This window comes from Brachyhypopomus gauderio, chromosome 15 (genome assembly GCF_052324685.1).
Source record: "Brachyhypopomus gauderio isolate BG-103 chromosome 15, BGAUD_0.2, whole genome shotgun sequence".
In the NCBI taxonomy this organism is placed as follows: domain Eukaryota; kingdom Metazoa; phylum Chordata; class Actinopteri; order Gymnotiformes; family Hypopomidae; genus Brachyhypopomus; species Brachyhypopomus gauderio.
Genome location: NC_135225.1, coordinates 22,110,034 through 22,126,109, shown reverse-complemented (window position 1 = coordinate 22,126,109; position 16,076 = coordinate 22,110,034). Strand labels below are relative to the sequence as shown.

Here is a 16,076-nt window from a genome sequence, read left to right as displayed (position 1 = left end):
GACTGCACACACTAAGGTAAAGATAAAGCCTAATGTTACACCTCAAGAATACAGAGAAAACACTTACCTCACGTGCTATGCTACTTAAGGCCTCATCCTCAGCAGAGAAGCGGTCCTTGATAGGTGCTCGTTTTCGCCCCGAACCTGGTGTCCCCATGTCTATTCCTCTGTCTCACACAGGCAAAACGTAATCCGTGTGTTTTTTAGTTTTCTGAAAATGGACAGACACAAATGGCAGAGACAAGGAAAAAAATTAATTACTGAACCATTCCTCTTGATTTCTGATTTCCAACTGTGACAGATGCCTAAACAGTGCAGTAGTCTTAATTTCTAGTGTTTTCTTTACAAAATAAACTTTCACTTTGCCTATTTTATATCTATTTAGGGCAAATTGCACATTATAATTTATGAATAATTTTCCCCCTCCAGAAATCAATCTGCTTACGAATGTTGTAATATTATTACTACATTGACAGTAACACCCATATCAATACAACATGCTCTTCTTACTTCCCGAAGAATGTTATTCTGCCTGTACCCAGTCTTGGTTAACCGTGATGCCACAAAGATGACAAAAAAATATTTAAAAATGGTTCTGTCAAAAAAAAATTTATTGTGTTTTTGCGCAAACCACAGCAAAACAATCTAGTAGCTTACACAATTCCTAAAGAAGACATTATTGAACTTTTATTCATGTTGGATGCATTAATATCGCTAATGTGGTTTGGGTGAGTAGGGAACTCGACGCTCTTTTGTTGTTTTTGTGTTTAATGGTTATTGTTTGTTATTTTGAGCGCAGTCTGTTCTTGAAGAAATATCCCTCCACTATATATTATATATATTGTGAGTGCCTATATGAAAATACAAATCACTTTAGTCTATTTCTCTGTTGTTCTTTATCATTGCTGTTAAACTTCGCACCCTAGAGCTAGTCTAACTAGTCTTTATCTAGCATGGACCATATTCTTATGAATATCATAAGTGGAAATGCAGCTGTTCTATTGTGTCTCAACAGTGCATATATACACACATGACATACACTGACAAGCTGTGGTAACCCTTGAGTTGTAAACAACAAAAGAAACAAATATAACAAAAATATAATAACGCACAACATCAAAATAAGTAATTCCTTAATCGATTCTTCATTCATATATTTACAGACTCTGTAGCAAATTCCTTGTCACATTGATAAGCAAGCAAATTCTAAAGACGATATATTGTTTACTGATGGTCTGCTAAGTTTTTCAAAAATGCTTTGTATCTTTTAAATGCTTTCTTTCTAATTATTCCTCGTAAAAAGAAAAGTCCATTCAAGATTAAAAGGTTTTCTGTACTAAAATACAGCCAGAAACCATGTGAAGAAAAACTTAAAAAAGAAAAAAGGTTTAGCTTGTCAGTTAAAGAAATGAAACAATTTGCATGTTTAAACAATATTTCTTTATTTATTTTTTATATTATATAATTTACTATAGCAATGAGCAAGTGTCAGCTAGCAAGTGATTCTAATTTATGCAAATTATATATACTCTTTCTCTGTTGCATTGCTGGAATGTAATCCTCTAGTTGAGAGAATCTGCTATGTCTAAATTAACCAACATTTACAGCATTTAGATGGGACCGGGGTGATCTTGAAAAAATTAAAAAAGGTCAATATGTAAATATTTTAAACTGTGTACCCCGATAATTTACATTTCTCTTTCAAGGCTTCCAAGTGAATAGCTTAATTTATTCAGTTATACGGTCATGTCCCTATTTTAAACATGCTACAAACGTTTAACGCCATGCATTAAGACTTGTTTAAAACTTTCCTTAGAAGAAGAAAAAAAAACTTACGTCTAGACTTTAAGTCTATTATTAAGAAATGCCGGCATCGTCTAAACTATTGAGTCAACATACACACAAAGTACTGCTGTCCAGTCCTGCGGTAATGTTATATTTAATATTAATGCCCATTTCATCGTAATAAATTATAAGCCTAAACCTTCAAGTTACAAAGAGAATAAGTGTCCGTGTGCATGTGGGACAAAAAGCAAGATCTCGGTCCACGTATGTCAAAATCAGGTCGACCACGACGTAATCAATGTTTTCAGTTAATAGCACCAAAACATACTTTGCGCACGTTCCAACTATTTAGATTTATGTATGAAAAATCATGTTTCCAAAAGATACCACCATAATTCACAGGATGTGATTTGACATATTACAGGCGGGTTCGTGGCCGTGGTGTGGTGAGCGGGTTAAATATAGCTGCGCTGGGACTGAAGCAGCCACACGCGTCCAGCTGTAATCAAACCCGCTCACCAGCACCTCCACCACCGGCATCCACACGGCCAACGCACTGCGTGGCGAAATGACCCAAGACAGGTAAAAATAACTGTGACCAATTATTTGCACTTAGGTACTCAGTTAGTCTGGACCTGATGTTTGTAACTATTATTAGGCGAGTTATATCCTCCTGTGACACAGATAAGCTGGCGTTAGCTGGACAGCCATGACCGTCTCGGTTACTGAGGCTGCAGTACAAATATAGTCGGCTAGGCTAGGCTAGGCTAGGCTAGGGAAGAATATGAACGACCAACAGCTCGTTTAAAGTAGCCAAAACCGCTTTGACCTCATTTAACTACTTGAAACAACTTTGGAGATTCAGAGCAACTACTTTACCTCTCCTTCCACAAAGACTGGATTGCCCGATAAGTTCCAGTGTTGTCCTGAGTGGCGCAATGTCACCCGAGTGCCCAGAGAAGCGGGCCGGGCGGGCGGCGCTACTGGCCCAGTTCCACACCAGTGTGTGGGACAGCAGAAACTGACACTGCCCGTCACGTCACGCTTCCAAAATAAACTCGTTCTGTTGAGTCCTGAAGTATTAACGTGTATATTCCCTTCAAGTTATCCAAGTTATCCTAATGAGAAGGGCACATATTCACCAATATCCTTAAATACTAGCTATGAAAGCCCAACATGCCTCCTGCTCCTCCGCGCCGTGCCGCTCCTCCTCGCCCAGATTCTCCTCAGCGCTCCTCTGTTCCGGAAGTAACTGGATCCAGCAGGAAGACTTTTGTGCGGGTTTGTTGACGGCACTGGAGCTGCAGTAAGGAGGTATTTTATAAGACAATATTAAAAACCGATTTACTTAATCGTTAATGAGATCAGACGTACTTCAGGTAAACTAAACCGGGATTTAAATGTGCTCGTTTAAATTATTTTAAAGTGGTCAGAAATGATGTTTTATGATGAAAATCTTGTTCATTTAGAAAGGTAGCAACGATCTTCGAAAAACTAACCAATGACCAAAATAAATAAGTAACAGCATCAAAAAGCATACTGCTATAAAGACAAATATGTATGTATATATGTACATGTGTGTATATGATAGCTAGATTGTAATGAATTATTTTAAAATATGCTATATTTATATAAAATGTGCTATATTATGACTTAAATACATTTTAACTACTGTTAACTAGATTATTTTTATTGTTTCTATAAACTCATATGACAATATTTAAATAGAAATGTTTAATGATATACAGCAAATGTTCAAGAACACATTATTTCTTGAAAACAATGTTGAAGACATATTGGATTTTAAAAAACTGCACCGTTAATAAAACATAACATTCAGGTCATTTCGTAAATACTTTCAGCTGTAAGTCACCTGTTTCAGATGGTTCTCAGACTGAAATCTGAAATGATTCTAACAATTTCACTGAAATTGTACCACATTTCCAGTTTAACTTAAAATGTAACCTTAAAATTTTAATGAATTTATAATTATGCATTCTTTTATTTTCTTATACAAAAAAAGACATATTACACATTGAAAGACTGAATAAGTGTTAAATTATTAAATAAGCATTTATGATTTGATTTAAGGTAATTCTCTTACAATATCTAAGACAAAATATATTTTTCAATAAGGTAAATCATTAAGAACATATTCTTATTTACAATGACAGCCTGGCAAGTAGCAGAAGCTACTTGAAAAAAGGGGGAAACACAAACATGAGGGTTAAAACAAGACACAAACAAAAATAAAAACAATCAATTACAACAGTTACAAATGTCAGTAAAAACATTCCGATGCGTTGCGTAAATTCAGCAATTGGGATAAATGTCTCTAGTTTTAATGTTTTTTGGAGGGTATTCCAGTATTTTTTTTAATTTGATATTTGATTTTGCAGCTGATCCCTGAAAGAATGATGGTGTAAGTTGTGTTGTATACTACAGATACCGGTTGTAGCTGGTTCTGTAAGTAAGGTGGTGACAGACCAACAAATGTTTTATAAATTAGTGTGTATCAGTGTATATTACGGCATATATGTAGTGATGGCCAGTTTACCAGAGTATAAAGGCAACAATGATGAGTTCTGAAGTGAACATTTGTAATACATCAGAGAGCAGAATGATACAAGGCATCAAGCTTCTGAAGAGTGCTTTTACATGCCTGTCTGTAGACTGTATCACCATAATCAAATAATGGAAGTAACGTTATCTGGGCCAAAGTGAGTTCAGCAGCACGAGTAAAAGAGGAACAGTTCTATACAAAAAACCCAGTTTAGTCCAAACTTGTATGTTATGGCGCATTTCCACTAGGGCGTACTTGGCGCAGTACGGTTCGATTCGCGACGGTTTGTGAGTGTTTCCATTAGTACCAGTTCCCAGCCGGTTAGCCGGCCCCTTCGGGTACTATTTTCGTACCGACTCGCTCGAGGTTCTAACCGTTCCGAAGCGGTACAGTTCTGTGATCCGTATCGAACCGTACCGTGCCAAGCAGGCCCTAGTGGAAAAGCGCCATTAGTAACAGCAGAAGAGAAAGAGAGTGAACTGTCTAACCAGATTCCTAAATAGGGATGTCCCGATCCAGCTTTTTGAGCTTCCGATCCAATACCGATATTTATTTGCACTTCTGATCCGATACCGATACCGGCCTATCCGAGCATGTATTAAAGTTTAAAGTTATTTAGCCAACTTACTTTGATGTCAAACTCGTGTTGAAAAGCATTTAACTCTTGTAGCCAGCTGAATTAGGTTTGTTTGAATAATACACAATGGTTGGTAAGGAGAAACTGACCAATTTAGCAATTTAGCAATTAATAAACTCAAAATAGACAAAATAATAAATAACAAACAGAAATGGCATCAGTAAACAAAGGCTTAAAAATCCATAAGTGCAAATAATATTGTAAATGACTCATTATTCCCTGGGCTTTGGCACTGTTCAGTGGCAGTTTGTCACACTTCGCAAATGTTTCTAACCAGTGTTAGTTGTGTAGGAGCTTTCTTTTTGTCTTCGGTTTTCTTTAGAAACTCTTCGTGTTGTTTATGGTGGTATTTTGCTAAATGCTTGATTGGTTGTATTAAAAGTTCTTTCAGCTTTACCACCACGCTTGACTTTACTGTGGCATATGTTGCACTCTACCTCTTCGTCTTTGTCGTCCTTTAAGGTAAAATAATCCAACACAACTGACATTTTTATAGATAACTTCAAATTTACATGGCCGTCTTAATGGAAGGCCTAATTCCTTCTTAGTGGAAGGAAGCGTTTTCATCACAGCACGCACGGTCACAGATAGACTTCTTCTCCCGTGCCCCACCAGCCAGGTCACATACACATCAAGTCAAATCGTACCGTTTGCCCTCTAAGCCCAACGTGAAATCATTTTGTTGTGTAGTAAAATGTCTCATACAGCACCAAACTACTAAGCCTTTTTAGCCGACTGGTCACCTGATAAACTAGTCGCTCTAGCCCAAATCAATGATAGATAACATGAGGATGATCACATACAAATAATTAAGGTAGAGTTTGCAAATCTGTGTTAAGCTGAACGTCTTCTGTTGTATAGGTTTTGTTAGGCAATATAAATTAACACATTCGTTTGTGAAAGAAGAAACGGGAAGTTCCCCATTACCTGTGAAAAGTGCACATCTGCATTCATGTAATGACAACACTCAGTAGCCTATAACTCCTTCTCGTACTTTTTGGTCTTTTTACTGTCTTAATTGTAGGCCTATATTGATTTACTAATTGCAAAATATATGCATCAAGGCCTGCAGACAGTGGAGGGTAAACAGATATTAACTGAAAGACATGACTGTGTATAGTTAATATTGGATATGGATTTGATCAGTTGGCTGCGTGATTTTTCTCCATTGAAAACTCACGTTTAGAGAATGTTACAAATAAAATGTCAAATTCATTCATGTGCTTGTAATTTTTTTATAATTAAGTGTTCTACGTGTGCTACGTCCCCCCCCCGAGCACTTGCCCCCCAAAATGTCTGTGCACGCCACTGGTCGGAACACACCCAGGCTGTTTATAAATGCTGATTATAAATGTCTGCCATTTTGCCTCTATTTGTAATTAAAATTTCCTTAAATCTAACTGCTCACTGCCTGAGTTGCCTTATTTCTAATTTGACGGAAGGTAATTTTATCTGACTCTGATCCTGTTAAACAGGCTTTTTTCCAAGCAAAATTGTTTTGCTGTAAGAGTTTCCCTAGATCAGAAGAAAACCATGGGCTTATTCGATTTTTTTATACGAAGGGTTTTTACTGGAGCATGCTTGTTAATAACTGCCCTACAGTGTTGTTTGAATGTATTCCATGCTACATTTACAGAAGGAATTAATGTATTCTCTGCCAATTCATCTGAGCAAGCTCGTGTAAAAAAGCCTGACTATTAAAATCTTTAAAATGCCTTTTCTTGCATGTTACATGGTACCTACGAACACAAGCAGTGACACAATGGTAAGATCATGAAGAAAATTTAAATGAAGAAGATAGTGGCCAATTACATGACTATAGTCAGAAATTACTGTAGTTATGATATTCATCAGCTCATCTTATCACAAAATTTACTTATACAAAACTTCTTGCTTTCTTAAAGAAATGTCTGTTTTATTAGGATAGATAGGTGTGTGTAATGGAAGGTGTTCAGGATAATCACAAGTTTAAGTGTCCTCCTTTCCACCATCACGTCAAAATTGTTCTGAGAACAGACCAGGACTGAGCCAGCCTTCATGATGAGTTTGCTTAGTCTGGTTGTGTCTCCAGTTCTGATGCCCCAGGAAACAACTGCAAAGAAGATAAAGCTCGCAACAACAGACTGGTAGAACATCATCAGCATATATATATTAGGGGTGTATTCAACTAAGGATTTTCATAGTCAAATCTGATTCATCAGCTTTTCCTTTTAGTCGACTAATAGTCAGGTGTTTTTTTTAGAGCACCTTAAACGGGATCCCGTTCTCATTCAGGACTTTTTTCCTCTTCAAAGTAAAAACCTAAAACACTCAGATAAATGAATAAACACGGTAGGTTGGCTTTATTCAGCTTTTATTTATTTTTTAATGAAACATTAGAGAACATTAACCGTCAGTTTTTAATTTAAGAGCCTGTCTGTGCTCTCCTCTGAAGGGAGTAGTACACACCATTGTAGGAAATCTTCAGTTTCTTGGCAATGTCTCGCATGGAATAGACTTCATTTCTCAGAACAAGAATAGACTATCGAGTTTCAATTGAAAGTTGTCTTTTTCTGGCCATTTTGTGAGTTTAATCGAACCAACAATTGTAATGCTCCAGATTCTCAACTAGCTTAAAGGAAGGTCAGTTTTATAGCTTCTCTAATAAACTGTTTTCAGCCGTGCAAACCTACTTGCACAAGGGTTTTCAAGGGTTTTCTAAATATCCAATAGCCTCCTTACACAGTTAGCAAACACAATGTACCATTAGAACACTGGAGTGATAGGCTCTGTTCGAAATAGACTACTACATACTGGATACTGCATACTGGACTCAGTATATACTGGATATTGCATACTGGTCCTCGTAGTAAATGCAGTACATTTTCCAGTATGCGACAAAAGCAAAGCATACTACGGGGTCACGTGATCATAGCGTTGCATGATGGGATGCAGTACACCACGAAGATAGCTCTGTTCACATACTGGAATATTTTGCGGAAGTAGTAGGTCATCCGGGTATGTTTCGCATACTGGAAAATTTCATTTTGGTCACATACTGCATACGGCATACTGATTTGGGGCTCGATCAGTACGCCAGTAGTATGTAGTAGGCTATTTCGAACACAGCCATGGTTGTTGGAAATGGGTCTCCATACATCTATGTAGATATTGCATTAAAAACCAGATGGCTACAGCTAGAATAGTCATTTACCACATTAATAATGTATAGAGTGTATTTTTGATGCATTTAATGTTAGCTAAATTGAAAAAAAAACTGCTTTTCTTTCAAAAATAAGAACATTTCTAAGTGACCCCAAACTTTTGAACGGTAGTATATATATATATATATATCAGTATAATGTTTGTGTGTGTGTGAGACAGGACTGTAATGACACAACCATCTTGTTTCCTTTTTATCTTTAATTTCTTTTTAATATTTTCTTTTTGTCTTATCTTTGCTTCCTTTTAATGTTTCTTTTTTTATTTATTCTGTCATGCACTTTGAGTTGCATGTATGCATAAAAGGTGCTATACAAATAAAGATTATTATTATTATTATTATCTTTTTTCCATACTTTCCTGTTCCATAGAACCATGTTCCATAAAAGTTTGAGTGATGTTTATTAAACTCCTGGGGCTAACATTTGTGGCTTATGATAGAGCTGACTTTTCACCTTATATGTTTTGAAATACCTCATCAGTATTGAGATGACTTCATGTTTCTGGAGACATTATTCTTGCACCCATGACTTTTCAGGAGGAAGAAGAATTAAAATATGGAAAATCAAATGCCATTCATACTATGCTCTGTATTAAATTAGCATCACATCAATTCAACTTGAATGTACAATTATTTTATAGTATACAGTCACCCATTTAAAAAGTGTGAAGAATATCTAATTCAATGGATGAGTCAAGGTTAGCTATGGGCACCTACTCAAAAAAAGTTTTTTTTCCATTGACTAAAAAGTTGAGTTTGACTTTTTAAGGTCGGTTTGAACCATGTCTGTGAATTGAGAGATCAGATGATTTTGGGCAACACGGTGGCTTGGTGGTTGGCATGTTTGCCTCTCTGCACTGGGGTCTTGTGTTTAAGTCCCTATCTGCGTGAAGTTTCCATGTTCTCCCTGTGTCTGCGTGGGTTTCCTCCGGGGTCTCCGGTTTCTCCCACAGCCCAATGACTTGGAGGTTAGGTAAATTGGCAGTCCCTGACAAATTCTCCCTGAGTGTGTGTCTGTGTCTCTCTGTTCAATAAAACCAGTTGTGTGAGTGTCTGTGCATGAATGTGTGTGTGCTTGTATGCCCAGTGTTGGATGGTGCTCTGTCACTAGGGCGCACTAGAGAGTCTGTCCTCTCTCCCCTTCCTGCACCCCAGGGGGTGTAGATCCCGGTAGAGCAGGGATGTCAAAGTCAAATACACCGAGGGCCAAAAAACCAAATTTGCTACAAGCCGAGGGCCGGACTGGTTCAATGTTTATTAAAACATATTGAAATGATTGCACATAGCCTATTGAACCAAGACTTAACACAGTGTATATTATTTAATGTTTAAATGAATAAAGTAATATTTTCTTATGGATCTGTCAGTAATTTCAAGTGAAAACATTTTTCAACAAGCAAACAGATAAAAACAAACTTCCTTCAAAGAAAACATGTCCTGTACATTAAATTAATAAAGTAATAAAGGTTTGAAAAGTGCTGGAATTTAGGCTAAAGTACTTGAAAATGCTTGAAATTGTAACTGCTTCATTTCACAACAAATATCTGTCTGACTGAACAGTTCTTTTGTATTACGTTAACAAATACGAGCCTCTTGTAATTCCAGGACGAAACATGAGAGAACGTGAAGACGTTAAGATTGGGCGTTTTGAAAATAAACCACCATTAAATAATGTGATTTAAAAAGCGAATTATTTCGAATAGCTGTATAAATATTTAACTTAATTAAGTTTAACTGGTGTGCGCAGTTACAAAATTCGAGAGGTGCACAACCTCGCGAATCGACAGCGTGCGACGCCCTAGCGCGGAGCCACAGCGATGTCATTTTCGCCGCGCAGACCCTCGCCGCTTGTGCGCGCTGCAGTGACTTCGCGGGCTACCGTTGCATTGTGGGGAATGTAGTGTTTGTGCGTGCAAAACACCATCGGGCGGCTGTGGCCTGCGGGCCGGTTCTAATAGTAATTAAATATCATCCAGGGGGCCATAGATAATCAATTGACTTTGCCTTGACTTTGACATATGTGCGGTAGAGAGTACGCTGTGCGCAATTGGCTGCCGCTTCTCACCGGTGTGTGATTGGTCATGTAATACTTGTACCTGTGTTAAAATTGTAAAGTGCCCTGTCTTTCATTGTAAAGTCTGTGCTCTCTTCCTTTCTTGAGCAGTATAAGGGTCAGATAGAGGGTATTGCAAGTGGCTTTCTTAGAATAATGAACAGTATTCAGTAACCTGGCCTGGTTGGAAGTTTAAAGCACATAGCACAATTGCCAATCACTGCAGATCAGTTCAAGACAGACTTAGAGACAGAAAGAACAGTCTCTGGTAATAAGGAAATCATCCTACTTTAGAGTGGTACATTAGGGTTTAAATGACTCAATCACACGTGTCATTGTGTTTTATATCTGTTTATATATATTATGAATCCTCAGATTAATTATTATTCATTAAATCCCTCAATAACAAAAATGAAGTATTTAACGGATGTAGTCAACCTTTATTTTGAAATATACGACCTACTGGGACGGGAAGTTCATTTTACGGCTGCGGCCAAGTTCGCTGTTCTGACCGAGAGCTGCATCTGGAAAGTTTTACGTGTTTTGAACGAAGCTGGTATGGTTAACTTGTGGAAATCAACTTGTTAGGTGGTGATTAACCCATTCGAAGGTATTTATATTTTTATTAGTAACGAGGATCATCTTAGCATAAACGGAGCCATGTGACCTTTGACAAAATGCTTGTTTTACTCGATAGCTGACTCTGATAGCTAAGCTAGCTGGCAACATATTAACTAACGTTATGTAATGTAACGGAACAGTCGACATGGTGTCATGTTATATCACCTTATATATGATGTTATATATGATGTTCGGTGTCCATTCTGTGGTGCATAATGGTGTGTGTGTTGTATTGGAGGAACGTGTGGTTTTTCATTGAAAGTTGACCTGAATGCTAACCAGCTAGGCACGGCGTCTATGTTATTTGCCTACTTACATTGACTTCTAGAGTAGAAATGAACGAGAAGACAGAATTCATGGTGAATAACTATGAACAATGCCGAGGATAATACAGAAATTATGACAGTTTAAGTAGGAGTTGCCTACTGTCTTATATAATTGAGACAAGCCGACCTTGTTAAGACTGTTGTCCTGTAGATTTACACAATTCCATAGTTTCACTTGTTTCTTGTGCCAGATCAGTATGTCCTTCTCTCCAATGACTCTAACAAAGCTGGCACCAGCAACGCACTGCAGGGCCTTCAGGTAACACATCATCATATACAGTTAGTAGTTTAATTCTCCATGTGCATTCTTGAATAATCAAAGTAAAAAGCAGCTTTCTAATGCATTTATCATTCAATGTTGTTTCTTCAGCATTTCAGCAGCTTTGGCAGCTATTCAGAAGTTAACTCGAGTAAGGGTGGTTGACAACAGCACTCTTGGAACCACCCCTTATCACCGCCCTCCTAGAGTTATTCACGTGTATACCAAGAATGGAGTGGGAAAAGTGGGTGACACCGTCTTATTAGCCATCAAAGGACAGAAAAAGAAGGCTCTTATTGTGGGACACAAGATGCCTGGACCATGCATGACACCTCGCTTTGATTCAAACAACGTTGTGCTGATAGAAGAAAATGGAAACCCTACAGGAACAAGAATTAAAGTTCCCTTACCTACACACTTGCGTAAAATGGAGGGCCAATACTCCAAAGTGTTAGCTATTGCACAGCGATTTGTATAGATAACGTTAGTGTCATTACTGAATAACTGAGAGAAATCTGCACCACCATTTATGCTACTGTAGTTGCTTTCCGTGACTGAATTTTGAAAAGGAAAAACTGAATATATTAATAATGTTAGAATGCAACTACAGTTGTTAAAACCTTAAAGTGGTAGATCACTTTAGAAGTTTGTTACTGACCCATATCTGACCATTTTGGGATGATGCATGCTTTTAAGGCTTGGACAAGTAAAAGGCTTTTACGCTGGTAATTGTGTTGGTGTGTTCTGTATTATTGCTTACATATAGCCAACACATGTAAGCAGAGTTCAGTTTTATCTTCTGTCTGGTGGTATTAGAAACCAATAAACTTTTACAGCAGAATTAATAAAATTATTAAATACTGTTATTCCCTAATACCTATCTCAAATACATTTAACAACAGATGAGCCTGGTTTAAATAAAATCATACTGCAAAACTAGACACAAATCAAGACCTAAATTGATATTTCTGAAAAAAGTCAAACAAAAACAGCACTACAGCAGAGATTAGAACTACGTATCATCTGGTAATCAGTTGAAGGGCCACATCACTATAAAGCACTGAAAACTCAGACAATCTGGAATTGCAGACACCTCACACCATGGTGATATACCTTACCAAGTATATATATATATATATATATAACTAATGTATTCTGCTTGTTGGAGGTAAAGGAGATAGGAAGACTGCATGGAGAAAATAGCATAGCCGAAATCTTTCATCAGTGAGGCACTTGAGCAGAAATCTAGCAATGTGTCGTCTTTAGTGTTGGTCCACTTCAACCACACATAGTAAAGAACAGCCACTAGAATGAAAAAGGTAAAGGTGTTAGTATTAGTGCAGGTATATAGTGTTTCGAAGCAGTTTCACAGTAAAGGTAAAGGTGTTAATCAGTGCAGGTATATAGTGTTAACAAGCAGTTTCACAGTAAAGGACATGGTGGAATGGAAATTACCTCAGATATGTTTATTTCAACCTCTCCTGTCCCTTCTTTGTCCAGCTGTTGGAAAATTCCTAAAGTAAAGTGCATCAGTGAAAATTTAAATTTGGCAGAAGACTCATTTACTTAAGCAACAAGTAGCATTATATGTTAATATATTTATGTCATATACAGTATACCACTGTAACAAGATTATGCTTTGAATTTATATCAAATGACAAAAGGGCACACAAAAAAATTCTTAAAATATATAGTAAGTATTTTTTTTATACAGTCAAGTGACTGGGAAAATGGCAACAATGCTATATATATATATATATATATATATATATATATCAGTGGGGAATCGTCAGGGCCCTCTAAATATTCTTAAAACATAAATATATAATTTATCCAGTTTGACAATCGACATCTAAACAATTACAAAAATATAAGCAAAAAATAAATTATTCAACCATGTCTATTCAATCTGTGTTGGAAGGTGAGGGGTTAAGTGGAAGCCTGTGAGCCTGTCTCTCCCCCTATCAGGACTGTGACGCCCGCTGTTCGTTTACAGAGGGCCTGGCAGTTATAATTCAGCGCAATACCAGTTTCAAATGACAGCAAAATTGACCAATCATATCTTCCCTCTTAATGGGCGGGCTTAGCTGTATGATAATTTCCGCCCGCTGTGGCGATGCTAGCTGTCGTTAGCGTACCACCGCTAGCTAGTTTTGATTCAGTCCTTTGATGCCCTTGTGTGCGTTGTTTACATATTGCGCTCCCGAGGAACACTTATGAACCTTATTTTGTTGGAACCTTATTTTGCTTAAGAAGTTATCTAGTACAGATACTATTGTTTATTGCGTTTCTAAAGCTGTACTGTCGTCTCAGTTATTTATTTATTTATTGCAGTTAATTAGGAAAGGAAACCATTTTTTTTCGGGGGGGGGGAGTGGGAGCGGGCCCAGGGGGGCCCAGGTTTAATGGTCACAGTTCGCTACTGATATATATATATATATATATATATATATATATATATATATATATAAATTGAGATGACAGGCACTGTGGAGATGCCTGTGGCAGAGGGCTGGAAAATTAAAGAAAGTCTACCATCTAAAATGGTATTAAAAAACATCTTCTGATTTACTACAGTTCTTCTTATTCTTCCAATATCCTGAGCAAAACTCCCAAAATTAAACAATATTTTTGGTCAGAATTTCCAGTGTTCTGAAAACTGTTTGCTCTGTTTTCTGCACTCATCTATTGATCTGTGTAGTAGACTGGTGGATATATATATATATATATGAAATCCTTCATAAGAAACTCACTAACTGTACAGGACTGGCACTACAGTACAGGATTTCCTTATGCTTGATTAAAGCTGTTGTGAAATGTGCATTCCAGGATTTAAAAAAAGACATACTGAACATAGCTTCCAGTTTAACCAAGCAACTGATGAAGTTGTCAAAGTCAATGGCATCATTCTCAGCATATCTTGCAACAATAATCTGGTTCAGTGTATTGTTAAGCTTGAAACCTATACAAAGAGGGAAACATAAAACAATACAGTAGTTTTAGATAGGGGTTAATGCCCATGATTTGTGTTTAGGTTTGTGATGGAATTAGCCTTACCTGCTGATTCTACAGCAAGACGCATCTCGTAAGAGCTCATGGTCCCTGACTTATCAAGGTCATATTGCCTGTAGATGACCTGTGGGACATAGATTTTGTCACACAAAAATGTTACTTTAGAAACATCCGAACAATCTGAACAAACTGATATAGCACATAGAAGAACACATAACCTGAACACTTATTAAAAACACATATTACATAATGTTACCTAGGTAAGAAAACCTAAATTAGCCGCTGTGGACTTAACCATTCTTTTCAATCTGTATTGGTGACAATTTGGCAAATGTAAAATATGAATTCAGTTTCTCACAAGGCTCAGTATTAAGACCATTAATAGTTTTCTGTGTTGATGACATATAGCTCTGTAAGCCGAGTTGCATTAAAACACCAACATATGTATTTGTGATATTAAGGACTGAAAGAGAAAGATCCTCCTGCTTAATTAATAGAACGATTGCTCGAAAGGCATAACATGTATGGAAAAACACCAGCTCTTTAAATTAATTAAAGACCACTCTTCTTCATTTTTGAGGGTTTTTGAGTTTGAGGGTGAACATGCATATACAAGAAACTTTTCCTGAATATTTTTTAATGGACAGCACAGCTTTGTCAACCCACCAGCCATTTTCTGATCTTGTTCCATAAAATTTGAAATTCTACTAAGCCTAGACGTGCAGTGCCATCTTTCTGAAGAGTGAGAGTTAAAGAGAACAACCAGACAACAACTGTGGATTTAACACGCGTGCCAAGACAGAGTGATGGAGTAAAGATATTAATAATAATAAAATGAAGGGGATACATCCATGAGGTTGACCATGGTCCTGCAGGAGTCCATACTGAAGCCATCTGTTTTCAAGTCTTTATCTGAATGAATATAGCAAAGAATTCTATAAAAATTACATTAAATAAGTCAATAAGCAGAAACATTTCTTATAGGTCACATCATGACACAGTTCTCCTCAAACAGTGGAATTAATGATCAAACATAGAAAGGCAAAAGTACATTTCTATCATATTTCACTTGAACTATGACAATTTTCCACCTTTCAATCTGCATCATTTAACCTATTAAAATAGAATTTCTGACCTAATTCTGTTCATAAAAATGATTTAGAAATCTGCAGATTAATATCTCGAATTTTCAACCTATAGCAATTTGTATTTATAGCTGAGGCCTAAATGGGTCCTAGACCTTGTTTTAACGTAATGTCATTATCTTCCTCAGCTTAGAAGATTATCTTCCTGCTTCTTCCTGCTTCTTGCAGTAGTCCCTTTTTTCAATACATTGCACTTTGTTGGTTTTTGTAAATATATACTGTATATTACTTATATTATTTGTAGCAATATAGCTACATTTACAATTAACAAAAAATTTGAAGCTTTCTCAGTGGGATGGACTATTTGAAGGGTATAATGAAGGCTTTAACTTTTTAAAAACTTTACAATCCTTTAATTTAATTTCTTTCTATACGTATACTCACTTAAATGTGTTACGTTACAGCCCCGAACCCCTCCCCTTGGGCATGTGTATGTTTAGTCCGTGTCTGTTCGTGCCCATATATGTAGTTCC

At 36.9% G+C, this 16,076-nt stretch overlaps 3 protein-coding genes across 16 annotated transcripts in view; 1 reads left to right on the top strand and 2 right to left on the bottom strand.

Moving 5' to 3' along the window:
* lrrfip2 (leucine rich repeat (in FLII) interacting protein 2) overlaps positions 1-3,038 on the bottom strand; it is a 69,563-nt gene extending 66,525 nt beyond the window's left edge. For 6 of the 14 annotated variants that reach the window (XM_076975007.1, XM_076975009.1, XM_076975011.1 and 3 more), the window contains exons 1-2: positions 2,665-3,030; positions 68-211 (exon numbers count right to left, since the gene is read on the bottom strand). In XM_076975007.1, coding sequence (XP_076831122.1) covers positions 68-157 — 90 coding nt within the window. In that variant the 5' untranslated portion in view covers positions 158-211; positions 2,665-3,030. Of the gene's footprint in view, positions 1-67; positions 212-2,664 lie in introns of all 14 variants that reach the window. The other 8 variants (XM_076974999.1, XM_076975002.1, XM_076975001.1 and 5 more) reach the window with 2 other exon arrangements.
* Positions 3,039-10,690: 7,652 nt separating this feature from the next.
* On the top strand, positions 10,691-12,175 carry mrpl14 (mitochondrial ribosomal protein L14). Its single transcript, XM_076975013.1, has 3 exons — positions 10,691-10,850; positions 11,379-11,446; positions 11,558-12,175. Exons 2-3 carry the CDS (start codon positions 11,385-11,387, stop codon positions 11,922-11,924), a joined length of 429 nt encoding a protein of 142 aa, XP_076831128.1. The 5' UTR covers positions 10,691-10,850; positions 11,379-11,384; the 3' UTR covers positions 11,925-12,175.
* capn1a (calpain 1, (mu/I) large subunit a) overlaps positions 11,463-16,076 on the bottom strand; it is a 30,235-nt gene continuing 25,621 nt past the window's right edge. Inside the window, exons 17-22 of the mRNA XM_076975014.1 lie at positions 15,306-15,370; positions 15,125-15,193; positions 14,504-14,582; positions 14,295-14,408; positions 12,902-12,960; positions 11,463-12,751 (exon numbers count right to left, since the gene is read on the bottom strand). Coding sequence (XP_076831129.1) covers positions 12,725-12,751; positions 12,902-12,960; positions 14,295-14,408; positions 14,504-14,582; positions 15,125-15,193; positions 15,306-15,370 — 413 coding nt within the window. The 3' untranslated portion in view covers positions 11,463-12,724. The remainder of the gene's footprint in view (positions 12,752-12,901; positions 12,961-14,294; positions 14,409-14,503; positions 14,583-15,124; positions 15,194-15,305; positions 15,371-16,076) is intronic.

What these genes read in the sequence shown, in the direction of transcription:
- mrpl14 (XM_076975013.1), top strand. Translation starts at nt 11,385, where the DNA reads ATGTCCTTCTCTCCAATGACTCTAACAAAGCTGGCACCAGCAACGCAC. An exon ending in ACGCACTGCAGGGCCTTCAG is followed by an intron (nt 11,447 to 11,557) that starts GTAACACATCAT and finishes TTGTTTCTTCAG; the next exon opens with CATTTCAGCAGCTTTGGCAG.